Source organism: Suncus etruscus, chromosome 3 (genome assembly GCF_024139225.1).
Source record: "Suncus etruscus isolate mSunEtr1 chromosome 3, mSunEtr1.pri.cur, whole genome shotgun sequence".
Classification (NCBI taxonomy): domain Eukaryota; kingdom Metazoa; phylum Chordata; class Mammalia; order Eulipotyphla; family Soricidae; genus Suncus; species Suncus etruscus.
Genome location: NC_064850.1, coordinates 64100780 through 64122202, shown reverse-complemented (window position 1 = coordinate 64122202; position 21423 = coordinate 64100780). Strand labels below are relative to the sequence as shown.

The 21423-nt window shown below is 45.1% G+C and overlaps 1 protein-coding gene across 1 annotated transcript in view; it reads left to right on the top strand.

The window, feature by feature from the left end:
• The window catches only part of KIF14 (kinesin family member 14), a 50554-nt gene extending 43506 nt beyond the window's left edge, over positions 1 to 7048 (top strand). Inside the window, exons 25-29 of the mRNA XM_049770786.1 lie at positions 1724 to 1879; positions 2555 to 2677; positions 4499 to 4573; positions 5931 to 6069; positions 6642 to 7048. Of these exons, the coding sequence (XP_049626743.1) occupies positions 1724 to 1879; positions 2555 to 2677; positions 4499 to 4573; positions 5931 to 6069; positions 6642 to 7003 (855 nt within the window). The 3' untranslated portion in view covers positions 7004 to 7048. The remainder of the gene's footprint in view (positions 1 to 1723; positions 1880 to 2554; positions 2678 to 4498; positions 4574 to 5930; positions 6070 to 6641) is intronic.
• Positions 7049 to 21423: the final 14375 nt, after the last annotated feature.

Below are 21423 nucleotides of genomic sequence, written 5' to 3'. Positions count from 1 at the left end.
TGCTGGGAATCAAAGCCTAGTCTCACTTCGACACTTTGCTGCATCCCAGGTCAAAAGTATGTCTTTTTGAAAAGGAAGTTTCTGGAAATTGCCATATAACATTTCTGTTTCAGTATCTGTGGCCAGAACTTCATGACTCAAAGTCATCACAAGTTATATTGGGAAATTATTTTTTTCTTTTTTGCGGGGGAGGATGGGCAGGATTTGTGGCCATAACACATGGTGCTGGGGTAACTGCTCCTGACTCTGTGCTCAGGAGTAAGCCCTGGCAGTGCTCAGGGGATTCCGAAATGTTGGAATTCACCACGTGTAAGGCAAATAAAATACCTCGGCCTCTTTGGGAATGTGTTTTTGTTGCTGAGGTGGGGATGTCTGTGTTGGAATTTGTGGGGGTGTTTGGGGCTTGCACACTTGGTTGAGGTGTCACATGCTTGTGGTTGCCCATATACTGAGTACCACAAGTTTGTGTTACTCTGGGGTGGCCTGTGGATGGTGCCTTGGAGTAAACATGTGCCTTTGTGCAAGTGGGGCAGGTGCTTTCCCTGGGGGATCAAACCTCGGTCCTTCCTTGGCTAGCGCCTGTAATCCAGACATCTTACCTCTAGCGCCACCTCGCCGGCCCTGTTTTGTTTTGTTTTTGGGCCACACTGGCACTCAGGGGTTACTCCTGGCTCTGAGCTCAGAAATCGCTCCTGGTAGCTCAAAGGACCATATGGGATGTGGGGAATTGAACCCAGTTGTCCCAGGTTGACAGCATGCAAGGCAAATGCCCTACTGCTGCGCTATCGCTCTGACCCCTTACAACAGGTTCTGAGCACTGAGAACTGATGACTTGGTGGAACTCAGGCTGTACTCACGTGAGACTGGGTTGGTGATGCCAGGACTAGAATGGTTGTCACAGTATCAGGGACAGTCTTAGTTGGTAGCAGGCAGCTAGCCTGTTCTAGAAACATACTCCAAGAGTTTTCCTAAGAAAGAGAAGGAGAGGCCAAGACTCCCTTGTTCCCCACCAATACTGGATACATGTCCTTTTGGTGCCCTTTTCCCTATCCTTGGACTTTCTCCCTAATAAAGTGTCTTTCCTTGTGATGGAGATTCAGACCATACCTGGCAGTGCTCAAAGGCTTCTGGTGCTCAGGAGTGACCCCTAGTGGGGGCTGATCCAAGGATGGCCTCGTGAAAGACAGATACCTTGTCAAGCTGTCCTATGGCTCTGACCCCCAAAGAAAAGACCATGAGCCTCCATGGACAGCTGCTGTGAAATAAGGGAAGCCTATGGACAGAGACAATTTGTCTCTGTCAATTGTGTTGCAGGTGAATCTGACCAACCTGACTTTTGCTTCTAGCGCCGGGTCCCATGCACAGGGACCATGTCTGAGGTATTGTGTGGCTGTCAGTCAGTGTGAGGCTCTATGCTCTCTGGTTCTGGTGCAAACTTCTTAGTCCTTAGTCACCATGTCAAGGGGCGCAGAATGGGCTATTTCAGGTCATTTCTCTTCTTTGCCTCTGCTGGTAATCACATAGTTCTTTATTTTTTTGTTGTTGTTGTTGTTGGATTTTGGGTCATTCCTTAAAGCTGTGCTTAGGGCTTCCTCCTGACTCTGCACTCAGAAATCACTCCTGATGGTTTTCAGGGACTGAACCTGAGTTGAACGGAAGCCCTGGTTGGATCTTTCTGCTGTGCTATTGCTCGCACCCCTCAGAGTCCCTTTTTATTTTACAGGGCTGCTCCTCAGAGATTTCGTCGATGGTAAAGGAGGCACATGGTAAAGTCACCCAGACTGTGCAGCAAGCTGTCAAGTCAGTGGGGCAGTTGGCAGTTCTGACGGGGAGCAAGCTGCACTTTCTAGAAAACATCAGCAAGGCCACCAGTGTCCAGGTGACTGGGCAAGTCTGGTTTGGAGACTCTCTGGGGGACAGAGTTATAAAACAGCATCATGGAGCAGCATGGTTTTTTAAAATTTGAAAATTGCTCCTGCATTTAAGTTTAGCAAGATATTTCCCCCCTTTGGTTTTTGGGCAATATCTGGCATTGCTCAGGGGTTGCTCTAAGTTCAGGAATTACTCCTGGTGGGCTCAGGGGCTGTATGGGATACTGGGGATTGAACCCAAGTCAATTGTGCGAGATAATGCCCTACCTGCTGTGCTATTGCTCCATCCCTAGCAATATTTGGACTTGTTTCCATCTCAGCTCTTTGAGATAACTAGCTCCTTTGGAACCTTCCCTGCCCTTTTGTGTCCTCAGGCTGCTGAGCACCAATGCTCTCAACTGAACGAATACTCTGTAATGCTGAAACACTCGCATTAACTAGCATGATTTTTTTTGTGCTCTTGAAATGGGCTTGTTCTGACATGCTTTGTTTCAGCAAACAGAGCTTGGCCGAGTAGCACTTTACAAGAAAACCCAGTAAGGAGTGGTCCATTTTCTTTTCTCAGACTCCTAGTTCTTATTCTATGTTTGCTGGATTTTAATAAACTCAAGAGTTTATTGTCCCTGAAATAAGCAGAGAGTATAACTTAATATTTGATCCTGTTTTCTGTAAACACTTTTTAGAAGGAGTTCTTAGATGCTATCTATGATGGTGTCAATATAGGAATGAAGATCCTTTTCAATTCTGGACTAGAACAAGCAAAAGAACTTCAGCTTTCTCTCTCAAGGCAGGATGCCCACTGTGAGGTAAGAGCATAGCAGGGAAAAAATTTTTTTTTCTTTTTCAATAGCTCAAAGAACCGGAGAGTTTTTGTTTGTTGTTTTGGGGAATATCTCCCTGCTCAGCGATGCTGGTGATCCAACCAGGTTGGCTTTGTATAAGGCAAGAATCCTACCTGCTGTACTATCACTCAGGCTGCAGAGCTGGAGTTTTATGCGTTTGTATAATTTAATCTGTGCTGGCTTGTTCTATTATCAGGGATGACAGAACAAAACTCAACAGGTGGGAGGAGGGCTTTGGAGGGGAAATTAGGAAGGGACTTTGAGATGATGGAGGGAAGCAGACACTGGTATAATATGTGGTGCTGGAATGTTGTCTACAGAAACCCTACCACTAATGTTATTGGAGTCACAGTGCTTCAGATAAAAACAGTAATTAAACAAAAAAGAAATCTTACAGGGGGAAATGTTTTGCAATTCTGTGAGATAATAAATGTTAACTAACTTTGTTCAGCTAACACATGTGAAATATCCATTATAGGTCAAACTAGGAAAATGCATATGATAGACTCAAATAAAAATATTTGCTTGAGATATTAATTATTTTGCTCACTTCCAAAGGAAGCTTTAGAACATTTCATTAATAAAAATATTTTAAGCGGGCCCGGAGAGATAGCACAGTGGCATTTGCCTTGCAAGCAGCCGATCCAGGACCAAAGGTGGTTGGTTCGAATCCCGGTGTCCCATATGGTCCCCCGTGCCTGCCAGGAGCTATTTCTGAGCAGATAGCCAGGAGTAACCCCAGAGCAAAGCCGGGTGTGGCCCAAAAACCAAAAAAAAAAAAAAATTTTTTTAAGCAAATACTATTGTTGTAGCATATATTAGAGAGTAACCATAGTAAATACAGAAATCACTACCAGGCAGTTTGTCCAGAGAGAAGCTTGGCTTACTGAACTCAGGTGCTTTTATTGTTGAGCTGAGTTTCAAGAAAGGAACCTAGAGCTCAGTCCTCCAAGTTAGAGGCTAGATTTCATTTCTTCCTTAAAAAATTTGTATTAGGGGGCCAGAGAAATAGCATGGAGGGTAGGATGTTTGCCTTGCTTGCAGAAGGACCATGGTTCGAATTCCAGCATCCCATATGGTCCCCCAAGCTTGCCAGGAGCTATTTCTGAGTGTAGAGCCAGGAGTAACTTCTGAGCGCTGCCGGGTGTGACTCAAAAAAAAAAAATTGTATTAGGCCAAGGAGATAGTATAGCAGGAAGGGTGCTTGACTTGCATGCAGCCAACCTGGGTTTGTTTCCTTGTACCTCATATGATCCCTGAGTACCACTAGAAGTGATTCCTGAGTGCAAAGCCAGGAGTAACCCCTGAGCATAGCCAGGTATAGCCCCCAAACAATAAATAACTAAATAATTGCATTATAGTTTAGGTGGACTGGCTACAATAGTGTTCATGTTTATGGGTGAGTTTTCTTTTGGGGGGGGGCACAGTTGGCAGTGCTCAGAGCTTAGTCTTGTCCCTATTGCTTAGGGATCATTCCTGATTGGGCTCAGGAACGTTATGGGGTGCAGGGTTTCAAATCTGGATCAGCTACATGCCAGGCAACCTCCTTCTTTGCTATATTATTGTCCTGGTTGCCATTTTTAGGGTTGATATATGTAGCTTTACTCCGCCATTGTCCAGGTGTTCCAAACACACCACCTCGTCCTCTAGCCAGATTAGAACTTACCCTGTCCCTTTATAGTCCTCAGATAGTGTCTTTCTGAATATTGCTCAAATGATAGCATTTTAATATCCTCATACAATAAGATATTTGTAGAATAATTGATTAAACAACATCTTTTTCAGGTTTCCAGGCAGATGAAAGCTCATATCATGGAACTGATCGTTTCTCTGGAAAACTTCTTTACTGAATGGAAAACAGTAAGAGGAACAATGTTCTGAAAATATTCACTTTCTTTTTCACATTTGGTTCAAGTATAGCTGTTTGAATTTTTTTTATGGGGTAGGAGCTGTGTCAGGACTCTGACTCAGGCCTTTCGGGTTCCTGTATCCTTCCCTGCTAAGCTCATGCAGCCTCTTTCTTAGAGTTGAGTGGTTGGGAGACCTCCTGTGTACACACTTGTTCAGGTCCTTTTTTTCAGTGTCCCAGCCTGCTAGTTTTAGCAGTAGCTAAGCTAGTGTACAGAGGTTGGTTCATAACAAAATATTTTATCTGTCTTACTAAGTGGCTTAGTAACTGTCATTTTTGCTGAAATTCTCATGATAGTCCCTAAAACTGTTTAACAACTGCACAAAGTTGTAAAACATAGGTGAACTGTACAACAAATTATTTAATTTGTTGATGGACAAAACCAGTGAGGCTTGGGTTCTGCTCCTGACTCCTTTGATTCCATGCTCAGGCTGTTCCTAGCAGTGCTCAGCAGTTCATGCAGTGCCAGGCTTGAAGCTGGGCCTCCTGCATACCAAACCAGTACAGCACAAATAAGGAAGTAAATATAGATTAGGTGTGACATCAGCCCATTGAAACGGAGGGATGTTTCACTTAAATATAGTAGAAGGGCCAGAGGTTGTAGCTCCTGGAGCCTGACTGAAGGCCAGGAGGCAGCCAGTTAGTTTCTGCTCAGTCACTCATGAGTGTGACCCTGGGTGGTGTGTGTGTGTGTGAACTCTGACACATTGCAGCCTGGGGTGATTCCTGGGGCTTTGTAGCACCACCAAAAACTGTAGGAGAAAGGGGAAACCTTCAAGTATAAATGAGAGGTACAAGGTTGGACTCCTAAAATTGAAATAAAATTTGTGACTTATAGTACTGAGTAAAGAGTGATGCTATAAAAATAAAGTAAAATGTATCTCCTGTGCTATTAGATAGCAAGTGGCACTATTTTTCTTTATCCTTATATACTTAGATGAATGGACATTGATTCAGAATCAATGAAAAATTCTTTATTTCTCTAGAAACTTAATCCTTGTAGTTTGTTACAGCTTGTAAAAATATACAACAGGTATGCTTGCCTTGTATGTGGTAGACTGTGGTCCAGTCCCCAGCTCCACATATGGTCCCCTGAGTCCATTCTGGAGTGATCCCTGAGTGCAGAAATAGGAGCATTGCCAGGTATGACTCCAAATCCACCCTACAAATAAAATAGAATGATGGGGAGCTGGAGCTCCATCTTTCTTGAAGGTGACATTCTGGCAATAATTAAGATCATCGGCCAACCCTCACTGCCATTGGATCCCATCACATGCATTGAGAGAAGATTTAATTTTGTTTCCACAGAAAAGTTGCAGCACTCAAGGACAAGAAGAAAATCCCGAGTACCACAATTTGAAAACGATGGCTAATCTCGCCTCCAAATTCTTGAAGTTAAATCAGTGCTTAGAACAAACTCTTCAAATGACTATTTCTGCACTAAGAGGTATGTACTCCAAGTGGGATTTGGAGTTAGTCAGAATTTTAGAGTTGAGGAGCTGGAGAGAGAGGACAGTGAGGAGGGCATTTGCCTTATAATACATGGCCAACCCAGGTTCTATCTCCGACATCTAATATGGCCCCCTGAGCACCAATAGGAGTGATTCTTTTTGTTGTTGTTGTTCTTGGATCTGAGCTCAGAAATCGCTCCTGGCAGGCTCGAGGGACCATATGGGATGCCAGGAATCGAACCGGGATTCATCCTGTGTTGGCTGCATGCAAGGCAAATGCCTACCATTGTGCTTTCTCTCTGGCAGGAGTGATTCTTGAGTTCAGAGCCAGGAATAAATAGAGTTTTAAAGTGGAAGGACTCAGAGATACTTTGTTACTAATCTAATCAATGCCACTTCATGGGCATTAGTGACCAATCCAGAAATGTGTGTCTTCGAGCTTCCATTTATTACATCTAAGCACTTTTGCCTAAAGAGTTAGACTCTTCTAGAGTTGCCTTGTAAGCTGACTGTCTTAGAGTGATGGGGGCAGTGAATGGTCAGTGACTTATTCTTCTCCCCTATACAGGACTCCCCACTGATAAGAATGTCTTCAAGAACAGCATCGAAAATCTCTGTAGCTTGGTTGGGGGCCTACAAGCAGGCCTTGCAGTCCACACGACCTCTACTGATGGTGGTGGCAAGAGAGGCCCTGGCTTTGGGCTCCAGGAACTGGCATCTGCTGCTAGGTCTCTCCTGCTCTGTTTGGATCCTGACACAAGCCCGGATATTCAAAGGCTTTGGGTGGCTTGTTCCGAGAGCAGAAGAGGCGGCTCTGAAAGTAGTAACAACACATCTGGGCCCGAGCCTGAGCAAGTCTGGGAACCCTTTACCACTGCCCCGACCATAAACTCAGGGGACTATACGCACAGGAGGATTCAGTGGGTGTGAGCACGGGAAAGCACCGTATGTGAGAAAGACAGAGCGTGAATCCACAGTCCTGACGGGGAAGATAGTGAGCAGGAGTAAGCAAGCGCAGGCCTGCCGGCTACAGAAGCTCTGTGTCCCCAGTTTCCAAGGGCTTTATTTTTCTCCCTGCAAGTTTTTCTGCACAGTTTCCCTGAGGCCGACAAGACTGAATCGCGGTGGCAACAGAACAAAATTAGGAGTCAGGAATCAAGCCTAGCCATGGGTCTTCCTTACTTTCTTGTTGCTTTACATGTCCCTCATTTCTCTCTGACTCAGCTCTACTGCAAGGTTGACTCTTTAGGACTCTGGTAAGTCCTTCTTTTTCTCTGGAAAATTGAAACATCTTTGTACCTGTTTCTTCCTCTGCAAAGAGCAAAGACGAGGCTTCTGGTGAAACAACCAGCCCAGTGTCAATTAAACTTCGACAGTGAATCTGCATTGTAAAACTCTGAATTCTCTTCTTGAAGGTCCAACCCCTTGCCATTTTGTTCATGGGGATGGTTTCCAAATTATCGTTACGTTTACATTGTAACTTGGAAAAAGTTTTTATTTCCAAGCGACAACTAGTTGTCTTAACTTCATTATGCATTAATAATAAAGCTTACCGCCTGATTGGTGCTATGTTATCTATGCTCCCAGGTGACTGTGTAAATATGATTTCAAACCTAAGAAGTACTCCCAGGGCCACACTCAGCTTTTAAATGGGATGGAGAGGTGGAGAGAGATAGGTCTTTCCTAGACGATGCTTGTTATGTTAAGGTGAAATGAAAAGGTGTGGACTTATCTGGTAAAGGTGAAAGGCCCTGATTATTATCCTGTCCCCTAATTTGAACAGTTCCTGTTAGACCAGAGAGTTGCTGAGATCAACCTCTGTATGTGGGAGGCCTGGCTTTGAGCATGGGCACTTCAGGTTTCTCCCAAGTGCTGCTGGAGAAGCCCCTTGAGCATCACCAAGTAAGCCCACTCCCCATAAAAGCAAAAATAAGAAAATCTTTGTGATCAAGTATCAAGAGTAATATCTACTTAAGGGCTCTTACAGCAAGAAGGTGATAGAATGGTTTTTATTGCAAACATAAAAGGAATTTAGAAGACACTTATAATTGATGGGTGACATTCAGCAGTCCCTAGAAGTAATTCTTTTTTTTTTGGGGGGGGGGGGCCCACACCCGGTGGTGCTCATGGGTTACTCCTGGCTGTCTGCTCAGAAGTAGCAGACACAGGGGACCATATGGGACACCGGGATTCGAACCAACCACCTTAGGTCCTGGATCGGCTGCTTGCAAGGCAAACACCGCTGTGCTATCTCTCCGGCCCTCCCTAGAAGTAATTCTTTAACTGTCCTGCTCCTTGTCACTTCTAGTGGAGACTGGCTGTGAGTATTATGAATAAATTTGATGATTTTTATGTTAGGGAGAGATGACAAATATTAGTCACTGTAGCATGACCGCCATTTACTGTGCTTTCAAATGGTATAATGAAGCAAATTTGTTTTCATTTTCCTTTTGGCATTTGAGTTTGTATTCTTTCTGGGTTTTTTTTGTTTTTTTTTTTTTAAATATCTATGTATTTATAGCCAGTGCTCTGTCAAGTTGTATTTTTGCTACCAAGTTTTATCCATTGTATATGTCTACAAGAATTTTCCTGAAGGTCCTTCTTGGAAGAACTTTCTAGGGTATTGGTATGGAAGTTTTTATCTTGATGTTCATTATTTTATACAAACTCATGATATCCTCATGAGAAAACTTTCAGTCTTTGTAAAACTATATACATACATCCATATTTATACTTTTTTGTTGTTGTTTTGTTTTTTTTGGGCCACACTTGGTGGCACTAGGGGTTACTCCTGGCTCTGCACCCAGAAATCACTCCTTCAAGCTCGGTGGACCATATGGGATGCCGGTGATTGAATCTGGGTCAGCCACGTTCAAGGCTAACTCCCTACCCAGTGCTATCACTCTGGCCCCTATATTTATACTCTTAAGTACATCAATATTTGTTATTTGAATGAATGATTAAAATCATATTATAACCATATGTAGCATTACAAATATTACAAAGGGGAAGTATCATTAATAAATTTTGTCAGCTTCAGAATTGAAGTTTGGTCTAAGCTTTTGAATTTATTTATTTATTTATTTATTTTGGTTTTTGGGCCACACTCGGCTGTGCTCAGGGGTTACTCCTGGATATCTGCTCAGAAATAGCTCCTGGCAGGCACGGGGAACCATGTGGGACGCCGGGATTCGAACCAACCACCTTAGGTCCTGGATCGGCTGCTTGCAAGGCAAATGCCTCTGGGCTATTTCTCCGGCTAAGCTTTTGAATTTTACCAAGTATTTTATTCTCGACCTGAACATTGTGCCACAACTCTGCTTCAAAACTGTTGCCCTTCTCACAGTGTAAATGAAATCAGTAGGAAACAACCAGTAATTGAGTATTAGCCAGTAATTGAGATGGTGCATTACAGTGCCCCGTTAAGTCTAAAACAGACTTGTCCCTGTTGTTGATCAGTGTCTAACACACTTTTCGCTCTTTCAGGGAGATTCCCAGATAGGCTGTTCAGTAGCTCTAGGTCTGAGATATGCCTTTACATTGACATCGTCATATCCACCTCCTCATGAACCATCTGCTACTCAGAACAGGTCAAAATAACTTGGTAAAGTTGGGGTCCAGCCTTTCCAACTGGGGTTAAGCCACAGCCCACACTGGTAGTGGAGAGATTGTGGGTGGCGGGGAAATAAAGTTCAAAACATTGTCAATTGCCTTGCATGAAGGAGGCCCCAAGTTGATCCCCAGTACTCCGTGGGGTGACTCGTGATCCCCGTCTCTCCTGTCATTGCTGGCCTTGAGTGCCTGCCAGGCCCAGCCTGTCAGGCTAAGTACAGTAAACCCTGAACACCACCTCCAAAAGTAAATTGTTTCAAAGACCATTGTACCTGAAGTTCTGTGGTATCTCTTGCATTCTCTATGGTTCCCCAAGTCCTTCAGGAGTGAATCCTGAGCACAGAGCCAGGAGTAAAATCTGAGCATCTCTGGATGTGATCCTCCAAACAGTCTCAGGCCAAGACCCAACTCTACCATAATATAATTTCTATTTTGGAAAGGATGGAGCATTTCTTATAATGGCACAGTGTGTCTGCAAGGACGAAGAGGACAAGAGACTCCTGGGAAGCCAGCGCCCCTCACTGGCTTACTGAGTCTCTGCCAATGCCCAAGATGAACAGACTGTTCTGGAAGGAGGAGGAGAGGGGCTGAGATCAGCAGCTGAAGACCCCTAAACTAAAGAAAGGCCTTTGCTCATCTAATAAAAGGTTAATTAACATCCAAGATAGATGAGGCACTGGGAGGACTTTACAAGGAAAAACAATCCAACCCCATTAAAAAATCAACAGAAACTTCATCAAAGAAGAGAAACAAAAAGGGGCATCTGAAAAAATATGCTTTCTCACTGAAGTGAGAAATCCAACAGTGAGCCACCACACTGGCCCACCAAGACAGTCACTCAGCAGAAGAGCAACAACTAGTGGTGGTGTGGATGGACGTGGGGAAAAGGAACCCTCATTCTCTGCAGGTGGGAATGTTGACTTGTGCAGAACAGAAAAAAGAAACTGAGCTTCCATATGACCCAGAAATTCCACTCCTGGGAATGTTCCCCAAGGACCCAATAGCACAATCCAGAAAAAACATTTGCACTCCTATGTTCACAGCTGCACTACTCACAATGGCCCAAATCTGGAAACTACCACATGCCCAAGAACTGATGACTAGATAAAGAAACAGTGGCACATCTACTCAATGAAATACTATTTGTTCATAAGAAACTTTGAGATCATGCAAATTGCTGCTATGTGGTTGGATCTGGAGAATATCAAGTTGAGTGAAGTTAGAGGGAGAGGAACAGACAGAATCTCTCTGTGAAATAGAAAGAGTCATAGTAGGGGAATAACTTATGTCCCAGGGCAATAGAAACAAAGAACATGAGAATTGGTCCTCACCAGGAAGCTTGTTGCTGGGGTGGGCAGAGAAGGAAGTGATACATATGATGCCTGGTTGGTGTCAGTACTCTGAATCACAGAGTCTAAAACAAAAAGGGAAAAAGTGCCTATAGAGACAGGCAGAGGTGTGGGAAGGAAACTGAGGACAATAATGGAAGAAAGTAGGCACTGGTGAAGGATTAATGTTGGAACATTGTATGCCTAAAACTCAATCATGAGTAACTAGTAATTCACAGTGACTCAATAGCAAGTATTTTTTTTCTTTTTTTTTTTTTTATTTTTTTATTATTTTAATTATGACAACAAAGATGCAAAGAAAGAGGACAGGGTAAAGTTACAGTGGAAGCCCAATCACCCATAAACAGGATTCTCAGTAGTTCCATCGATGATATCCCAGCCTTGAACTTTCAGCCAAAGAACATTAAGAAAAACAAAACTGAACCCATGTACAATACAATTACTTTGTCCCTCAAATCCCCAGTTGTAGTACATATTGTTTCTTAGCAGCACACCATATAATCTAAAGATATTAGACTTATGTAACTCTTTAAACATTGAGGGCAAAGTACATTTATCTAGTTCCATGCACATGCTTACTAGTTTAAGTTAACCTCAAAAGTTTTAATGGGTTGTTTTTCTTAAGGATTGGAGTCAAGAGAACATAGTAAAAAACGATATTAAAGTGGCATTTGTTTGCATAGGCCCACCAAAACATAAGGGACATGGAAAGACAAATTATGGTTTAAATACATGGAGACCCTACCCCTGAAGTTTCCTGGCACAGGACTGACTCTAGGCTCCAGGCAAACTAGTTTGTCCAATTCAAGTCATCGTCTGTAGTGGCAATACACCTCCATTCCTCACATAGTCTCTGTTGTTGGTATCATTCTTCTGTATTAAAGATCATGGAGTCTGCATATCCCATATTGCAGTCAGGATGGTGCAGAGTATCCTCTCGTTTCACCTCACACTTAAGGGGCAATAGAGAGAACCATGTCCTGTAGAGCAGGTCATCGTTGTTGTCATGTCTTCTCGCAGGTCATTGTTGTTGTCACGTCTTCTCAGTGTAAACGGAAGTGTCTTATTAGGAGGTCGATGTCACACCCTTGGTAGTGTCTTTCCTGGTAGAGGACTGCTTCCAACTGTTGCTATAAAAGACCTTGGATGTTTCGTAGATAGCTTGCCTGGTTCCAGCGTGAATTTTTAAAAGGAAGGAAAGGCCTTTGCTGGTTGCTTTGGAGACTGTGTGGGCAAGCAGTAATGATGCTCCATTTAGTCCTGTCACACTGTCACACTGTGTCCAGGGGATGCATGTCTATGTGGCACCTCATTTTGGTAACCATAATTACAATAGATGTGAACTCTCTTGAAAACATCTTTTTTTCACACAAATCCAAATTGCCTAGTTTTCATTTCATTTTTTACAAAAACAAATGGGGCTGGAGTGGGGAGGGTGCTTGCCTTGCACACAGCCGACCTGGGTTCGATTCCCAGCATCCCTCCAAGATGATCCCCGCTGAGCCTGCCAGGAGTAATTTCTGAGCACAGAGAACCTCAGAGCCCAAACCCCCCCCCAAAAAAAAAAAAAAGAAAAAAGAATGGCAGGTGAAGGAAATAGTAGAGTGTTCAGGTTGCTGATCTTGCACACAGCCAGCCCTGTTTAATGGGGTCACCACATGAGCAAACTGGGGTGATCCCTAAGCATTGCTGGGTGGACTAAACACCACACACCACACACCACACACACACACACACACACACACACACAAACAAAAAACAGAAAATTTGAAGAAAAGTGCTTACACTTTTACAATCTCTTTTAACAAATACAGAAGGAAATAGACCACTCTGAAGTAAGAATATGTTGAGGCCTTTGCTTTTTATCCACACGAGTTCTGGTGCAGTGGGAATAGGGCCACAGAGGTCAGCAGGCTTCTCTTGGCTTCAACATGCTGAACCAAAACACCTGTATTTATGTTCTCCCAGCTGGTGTCATTGTCAGAGAAATGGATCATGGTGCCCTTCCCCTGTGACCTGTCCCCTCTCTGTCAACATGGGGCCTTCCTAAAGCAACATTCTTTTTTTGTTTGTTTGTTTTTGGGTCACACCTGGCATCACTCAGAAGTTACTCCTGGCTCTATGCTCAGAAATCGATCCTGGCAGGCTCAGAGGACCATATGGGATGCTGGGATTCAAACCACCGACCTTCTGCACGCAAGGCAAACGCCTTATATCTAAGCTATCTCTCCGGTCCCATAAAGCAACATTCTTATACACCAAGCAAACAGGTGGGACTTGGGTCATCTATTAGGGTAACACACCATTATGTGTGGCACATTGATAGACCAAAGCTGGTGCACTGATTCCTAGGAGTTCAGGAAAGTTGGAAGGATGCAGGTCTGAATGGCAGTTTAAGACATGAAGTGCCTCTGATGTAGAAAGTAATTTAAAGTGGATGACAGCTCAGGTTCAGGCCAAGAGAGGCCGACGAGGTAGATATCTGTAGTCTTGGAATAAATTACTCTTTCGAATAATTTTATTTTATTTGGCAGTATGTTACTGCTGGCATCAAAAAAGTGGCCTGGAAGAAAAGTTTTGCACATAAAGCAAAAAACGGACTAATCTACACCTGCCAGGTCAATAAATTGAAGGGCATGGAGGCTTCTGGAGAGCGAGATTGCCCTGTTTGGACTGGAGAGTGCTGCATTCTCAGTTAGTGCTGAATGCTTTTGACATTGTTTGACTTAACAGAGCCTGGGAGGCAGAGCTCTTAGAGGATCAGGGGAACAGATCATGTTGAGGCAGAATTGGGGTATAGCAAGTACAATGAGAGAGCACAGAAGAGTTAAAGCTCTTGCCTTGCACATGGCCAACTCAGGTTTGATCCTTGGCATCACAAACAGTCCCCCAACTCCTGCCAGGGAATTCTGAGTAGAGAACCAGAAGTAAGCACTGCCAGTTGTGGGCCCTCAAATATTTTAATAAAGAAAATCAGGGCCGGAGAGATAGTGAAGCAGTAAAGCGTTTGCCTTAGATGCTGAAAGACGGTGGTTTGAATCCCGGCTTCCCATATGGTCCCCCAAGCCTGCCAAGAGCGATTTCTGAGCATAGAGCCAGGAGTAACCCCTGATCGCTGCCGGGTGTAACCCACCCCCCCCCCAAAATAAAAAAAATAAAAACTCGGTTCAAATTAGTAAAATAGGATCATCAGAGACAAGCTGCCACCTATTTTTATGATCCCCAGATAGCTGTTCCTACAGTTTCTGACATGGAAAGAATTTTTTGGTGACTCCCCAAAATGGGTCACAGCTTCATCAAATGTGAAGACAAAAGGTTTTAAAAGAAAATCTTCTGCGGATATTTTCCTCAAAGGGTTGTGTGCATCCTGCTAACAGGATGTATGTGCCCTGCAAGCAGTAGGCCTGGACTGAATCTTCAGGCACATTACATGGACCCTTGGACACAACCAGGAGTGACCTTTCTAGATCTATTGGATGTGGTCACCCCCGAAGATAGTGACAGCAATAATTCAGTGACACATTTCTGCTGTCTTCTCAGAGCAACCTCACAAGGCTGGTTTTGTTATTACCTCTGAACATTGAGACAAGAGAAGCACAGAGAGGCTGAGAGACTGGCCCTGGGCCACAGCTGGCAAGTGTTGAGGCTTGACTGAGCACGTGATCCAGACGCAGTCGTTCTGCTCCTGGTCCAGGAAGTGATCCAGCACAACTTCTCTGACTCCTGGAGATCCTGATTGTTTGTTTGTTTTGTGGGGGCTACACCCATTTGATGCTCAGGGGTTACTCCTGGATATGCACTCAGAAATCACTCCTGGCTTGGGGGGACCATATGGGACACCGGGGGGTCGAACTGCAGTCTGTCCTAGGCTAATGCTTGCAAGGCAGACACCTTAACTCTAGCACCACCGCTCCAGATCTGGAGATCCTGATTTTATTGATCTGGGTGGGAATGGCACATAAAAGTGTGCTAGGATGGGAGGCACACCTGGGGGTGTTGAGGCTCACATCTGGATGCTCAGAGTTCAGGTGCTTTTCTGCAGTGCTGCATGTGAGGCAAGCGCTCTTCCCTCTCATTCTGACCCGATACATGTTTTATGAAAGCTCCCCAATCTTTTCTATCTTGTAGGCAAAGATGAGATGCACCAACTCAGCATCTTAAATAAATGTTTATTACCTTTATTGATTTACATTTGAACATTTATTTTTTTTCAGAGTCACATCCCCCTCCCCCAGCTCACTTCTGGTGATGCTTAGAGGATCATGTATGTGGTGACAGTAACTGAGAAGGGTCCCACACATAGCACATGAACTCCAGCGCTTTGAGCCACTCACCCACCTGCCCCAATGGGAGTTTTTCATCGTGATTCAGCAGATACTTCCATAAAACCCTTTTGTTCCATTTCCAAGTAGGTTTTAAGCTCTCCCAGGGTCTGTGCATCTTTTCCAGCAACTGGGGCTCCTTCTGCACCCCAAAGATACAACTTCACTGGTCTGACTCTCTGGTACCAGAACTAGCTAGTTCTCCTCACTCTCCCCAATCCTGGAGAGCAGGAACCGGGATATTGGAAAATGAACCAATGTACTTAATTAAAAAAAATTCAAGAGATTGCTTATTAGTAGACGAGTTTGGAGGTTTTTACGGAAAGGTTTGGTGTTATATCTATGACCAGATGTAGCTTGGGACTTAAACTCCTGTTTTGCATTCAGAACCCTCTAGTCAGATTGATATGATCCTATTGTTTTCTTGCAGTTTCTAATAATATATAAACAACATTATGGGAAGCCTCACTGTGTTTTAATGCAAATATATGCCAGAAGAGCAGAAAATCTTTTTTTGTTGTTGTTTTTGTTTTTGGGTCACACCTGGCAGCACTCAGGGGTTACTCCTGGCTCTACGCTCAGAAACCGCCCCCGGCAGGCTCGGGGGATCATATGGATTTCAACCACCGTCCTTCTGCATGCAACGCAAATGCCTTACCTCCATGCTATCTCACCGGCCCCAGAAAATCTCTTTTTTAATCAGTGCTGCAGAGACCAGGCATTTAAACAACCCTGGATTCACAGGCAGTGGGCAACTTGGTAGCTCAATGGCGACACAAGCAGGTAAAAAAAAGAAGTGTGGCTCCCTGCAGCGGTCCACGTCTAATCCACAGCCCCGTCTCAAATTCTTAAAAATTATTTGTTTGGAGCTGGAACGGTGGCGCAAGCGGTAGGGCATTTTCTTTGCATGCGCTAACCTAGGACAGACTCAGTTCTATCTCAGCGTTCCATATGGTCCCCCAAACCAGGAGTGATTTCTGAGCGCATAGCCAGGAGTAACTGCTGAGTATCAATGGGTGTGGCCCAAAAACAAAACAAACAAAAAATATGTTTGTTTATGGGTCACATCCAACACATCCAGGGGTTATTCCTAGCTCTGCATTCAGGGATCCTGGTGAGCTCTGGGGACCATATAGAGAGGCTCTGAGTGTGAAATCCTGCATGGCCTCCAGGAGGCAGCACGGGAGTAGTCAGGGCTTCACTACACATGGAGGGTGGAGAGAAAAGCAGAGGGACGAGACCTCAAAGTCTCAGAAGCTTCCCAGGTAACAAGGAGCTTTTTCTTCTTCCTTTTCCGCCTGTGCCACATCCTTGAAGCCTTGATGAGCCGTTTCCCTGAGTCTCGAGGTCAGGATTCGGGGTCACATGGTGCATTCACCCTCAGCCTGGAACCCTCATGGGCCCCAGACTGGACCCCAGCAGGGAGCAGAGGCAGAGGACTCCCATGTTCCCCTGCCTGAAATGGTCACTGCACTGCCATATCCTGTGACATCCTGGAAACAGCAGCCAGGGGTGCGAGTAAGAGTCAGCCCAGCTGATTGTAGGAGACGGGCAGAGATGGGCAAAGATGATCAGAAATGGGTCAAAGAGGGCAAAGTGCCAACGAGGGTCTCTGAAGCCCCAGCATATGGGAATGGCAGGTTGGGGGGCTTGTTCTCTGTCCCTCAGGAAAAGTAAGTGTCTGTCCAGGCTCAGGCCTCAAATTTGGTGACCAACAAAGGACAAAGCAAAGGTGAGGGTCAGGGTCGAGGGTCCTAGGGCTCATCATCTGCCTCAGTTGCATCAGAGCCAGAACTGGACACTTCCACAATGCGGGATGGAGTCATTCAGGGTCAATCCCGATAGACTCCACCAGCCCATTGAAAATCACTGGACTCTTACTGCGGTACAGGGAATTGCTTCCAGGTTAAAATCCAAACCCCACAGATAGATAATGCATTATTTCATAACTCCAAGGAGAATTTCTCTCCTGAGCTCTGCTTCCTGCACAACTCCCTGTAGACGGCCCTGGAGAGCGCTTGTACTCATGATCTTCTGAGAAGGTTTCTCTGGATTTATTTCCATTATTGCTGCTGTTTTCCTGGGTTAAGAGGAATCACTTCTAATTCTCTGTTAAGTCTGAGAGCCTGGGATAATCCCAGCATCAGCCAGGGGAGCCATGCTGCTCTTCCCTTCTATTAATTTGGAATAGGAAGAATGAGGAGAAATGCATTTTCTGGAAGACCCTCCCTTTTAGTGGAGCTTCAGCCTGGTGCGGCTCCCTTGTTCTGATCTCTGAACAAAGGCAAAGCTGGGGCCTTGAGAGTCAGAAGTAATTCCCAGGCTCTGTTTTACTGAGTTCCTTTTTGGCGTGTTTGGGCCACACCTGGCAACGCTTAGGAGTTACTCCTGGCAGGCTCAGGGACTATATGGGATGCCGAGAATCAAATGCGGGTTGGCCACATGCTATTGCTCTGGACCCTGGATTGATTTGATTCGATTTTTTAAAGCAAGTGTATATTTACGCTGAGGCACATGAGTGTGAGTGTTTGTAAAACAAAGAGGAAAGTGCACCTACCCCTTGTCAGACTTGGTGGACCTGCCCTGCTCCAGGGGCTCTTTCCAGGATTCCTACCTAAGTCCACAGCCTCGGTTTTATCTTGGCTATCTGCACCCAATCGTTATTGTGACTTTGGAGCATCAGGGATCAGACCCAGGGTCTTATTCATTTGAGGTATGCACTCCACATTCCAATTCTTTATTTTCTTTTTATATATGAGGAAGCTGAGGCTCAAGCCATGAGCCTCGAACATTCTCAGCAGAGGTGCATGCCTGGCAGAAGACCCAGAAGCTTCTTCCATAGGCTAAAGGATTAGAGTAGAAGGTGAAACGGGAGAGTGGAGTGCTGGTTCTTTCTGAGAGAATTTCGGTTCCTTCTCTCTATTCCTGCCCTTCTCCTCCACCCACCCTGATTTCACCTACATTCCTCTGCTGAAATGGACTTGAAAGGAGCAAAAACTTCCTGTCCATTTGCAAAAGGCCCCACTTAACAGCTGTCACTTTTCACCCCAAGGGGGATCATGTATTCCCAGCCTGTAATTTATCTCTCTGTGTACAAAGCACTTTAAGGTCCTGGGGGAACACAGAGCTGTGTAAAGATCTATTTATTATTCATCAGCTCTGTCCCCCTAAGGTCGCCCCTGACAAGTCTGGGTCCACTGAGATGCGCAGGTGACCGGAAGTATCACAAGCCTCCTTTCTTGGGGAGCAGCTAACCCCCACACCCACATTTTCTGTGACAGGCTGTGTGCTGGTGGGCAGTGCTCAGGAAATCCTACAGCTGTGAACCATATTCCCCAAAGTGTTCAAAGTCCCCCAAACACCCTACTCAGGGAATAATGGACGGAGCAAATTGAACGACAGTTTCAGCCCTTGGCTTTGCCCAGAATCTCATTAAACAGTATTTCTCTTCTGGATGGAAGGACTTGGTGAATGCACCAAATGCACCAAATGCAAATCTGGTTTCCCAATCTGATCTTGGGACACTTTATGAATATACTTGCTCATTTCCTAAAACATAAGAAAAGAGAAATTAAAGAATAAAATAAATATCACCAGCAGTCCTTGACACTACAAAAACAATAGCTGTTTAAGATTATTTTATAGGGACCACACCTAGTAGACTTGAGGGATATTCCAGGTGACAGTTGGCCACATGGTATGGGAGAGCAAATGCAGGGCCTCCACATGTTAGACACATTGAATTATGAATTCTGGCCATGTTTTAACATTTTCATTTCCTTCCATCTTTATACACACACTTAAGCACATACAGATATAAAAATATGGCACATAGTAAGGGCCGGGGATATAGCACAATGAGTAGGGTACTTGTCTTGCAGCAGTCAATTCTGTTTTGATCCCAGCACCATATAATGTCCCTGAACCCTGTCAGGAGTGATCTGTGAACACAAAGTCAGAACTAAGCCCTGAGGACTATTGGGTATGGCTCCCAAACCAAAAAAAGAACAAGAACAACATTCCACAAAGCATATGCAGCATGTACTAACACATACACACATACATAAACAAACACACATACACATACATAAATCACATACATACATATAAATACATTTACACAAGCACTATTCTACACACATTACCCATAAGCACACACACAAACATACACAGAGGCTGTGTCTGACTTGTCCCATCTAATGTTTCTGTGCCAGGCATGTTTTCCTGCTGCTGATTTTCCAGTACATGGTAGAAAGGCTTTTCCAAGGTGCATCCAAGCAGTCTCCTCAGGCCTACTCATCAGGTGGTCGTCACCTGTTGACCAGGACTTCACAGTGTCTAAGAACGAATTTCTCCCCCTCTTTGCCATTCATTTTCCAGATGGGTGAGGACAGGAGATCCAGAGGGCCAAGAGCAGATGGGACACTCACTAGTAGATGTCCTGAACCATCCAAGCCTCAAAAGCTCTGCACCTCTGTGCTTCCATTCACATTTTTGGGAAGGGAATGACCGTCTGATTCCTCGAACGCATCTGTGTTTGGCCCTTTAGCTCAGGAGAAACAAGTCTGCACCTCGGTATCCAGCCAGCAGGGCACAATGCAGGACAGTGGACAGAGAAGGAACACGGTCTTCTCATGGGTTCTAGAGAAGCACAGCAGCCTAGGCCAAAGTCTTTTCTTGACTCTGTTGGCCCCTTCAAGCTTCACCCAGTCCCAGCTCCTTGTATTTTGGAAGGCTTGAGTGTGGGTACCAGGCAGGAACCTGAGAACAGAGGGTGGGCGCTTGGCAAAGGCTAAGCGTTGGGGCAGGGTTGGAACAAGAGTGGAGACCAGGGTGGGCAGGGATGGGGACAGAAGTGGGCACTTAAAGAGAAGCAGCACAGAGAAAGGTTTAGCCCCTGTGCCTTCTCTTGGGTCCCAGAGATAATTTGTTTTTGTTTTGGGGATACACTCAGCAATACTCAGGGCTTGCTCTTAGCCCTGCACTCCAGGGTCACTCCGAGCAGGATTCAGGGGATCTTATGGGATAGCAGGATTAAATCAGGATTTGCTACCTGCAAGGCCAAGAGCCCTACCTGTCATATTCTCTCTCTCTCTCTCTCTCTCTCTCTCTCTCTCTCTCTCTCTCTCTCTCTCTCTCTCTCTCTCTCTCTCTCTCTCTCTCTCTCTGTCATTCCCTCTCTTTCCCATAAAAGTCACATTGAAAAGGAAGAGGAAGAGGAGGAATTGCATTTTTCTGAGCTAAGCTGGAGTTGGAAGAGACTTGGGAGAAGTGGGAAAGAGGGTGGGAGGCAGGTCCACGGATGGCCCAGGAGAGAGAGAGAGGACTGTCCGGGATCTGTTGCCTGAGTTGGTGGCCAGCACTGTTGGCCTCATGTGGTTCTTGGACTTCCCTTGGCTCCTGTTTTGCTCTGGCTCATGGCTCATGGCTCATGGCTGCATACTCATGGCCTCCCGCAGACCTTGTTTGGGTTCCTCCACATCTCTATGTGCTTCACTATCACCTTCCAATGGCACTGAGACGAATATAGAATGCTGATGGTGCTAGAACAACGTGTCCTACTCTGTATAATACACAGCATATGCTAAAGTACAAACTGTACCAATGAGGAGTGCACTTGCACTCCCTTGACAGTCAGAAGACATGGGTTTGATCCCTGGCACCAATAGTGTCTCCTGAGCCCTGCCAGAAGTGATTCCTAAGCACAGAGCTAGGAGTAAATCTGACTCCCTCCAACAAATTCTAAAACTTGATGATGAACATGCACCGGGAGGCAGACCCCCAGGGTTTGCACAGGGCACTCGTGCACCCCCACTGTGTCCCCCCAAAAGCACAAAAACACTGATCAGATTCTGGTGACTTCACCTTCCTTCCCTGGCCTTTTATCTGCCACCATACCACTCACTGTGGCATCAGGCCATCACAGCCTGCCTACTCCCCCTGGAAGGCCCCGTTCAACTGCATTTCTGGCTCTCCTTTTTGCAAGTGGGTCCCTGGACTGTGCTCACTTTCTCCTCATCTTGTTGCCTTTCTGTATCCTGGGAAGGAAAAAGAGATAACAAAAGAT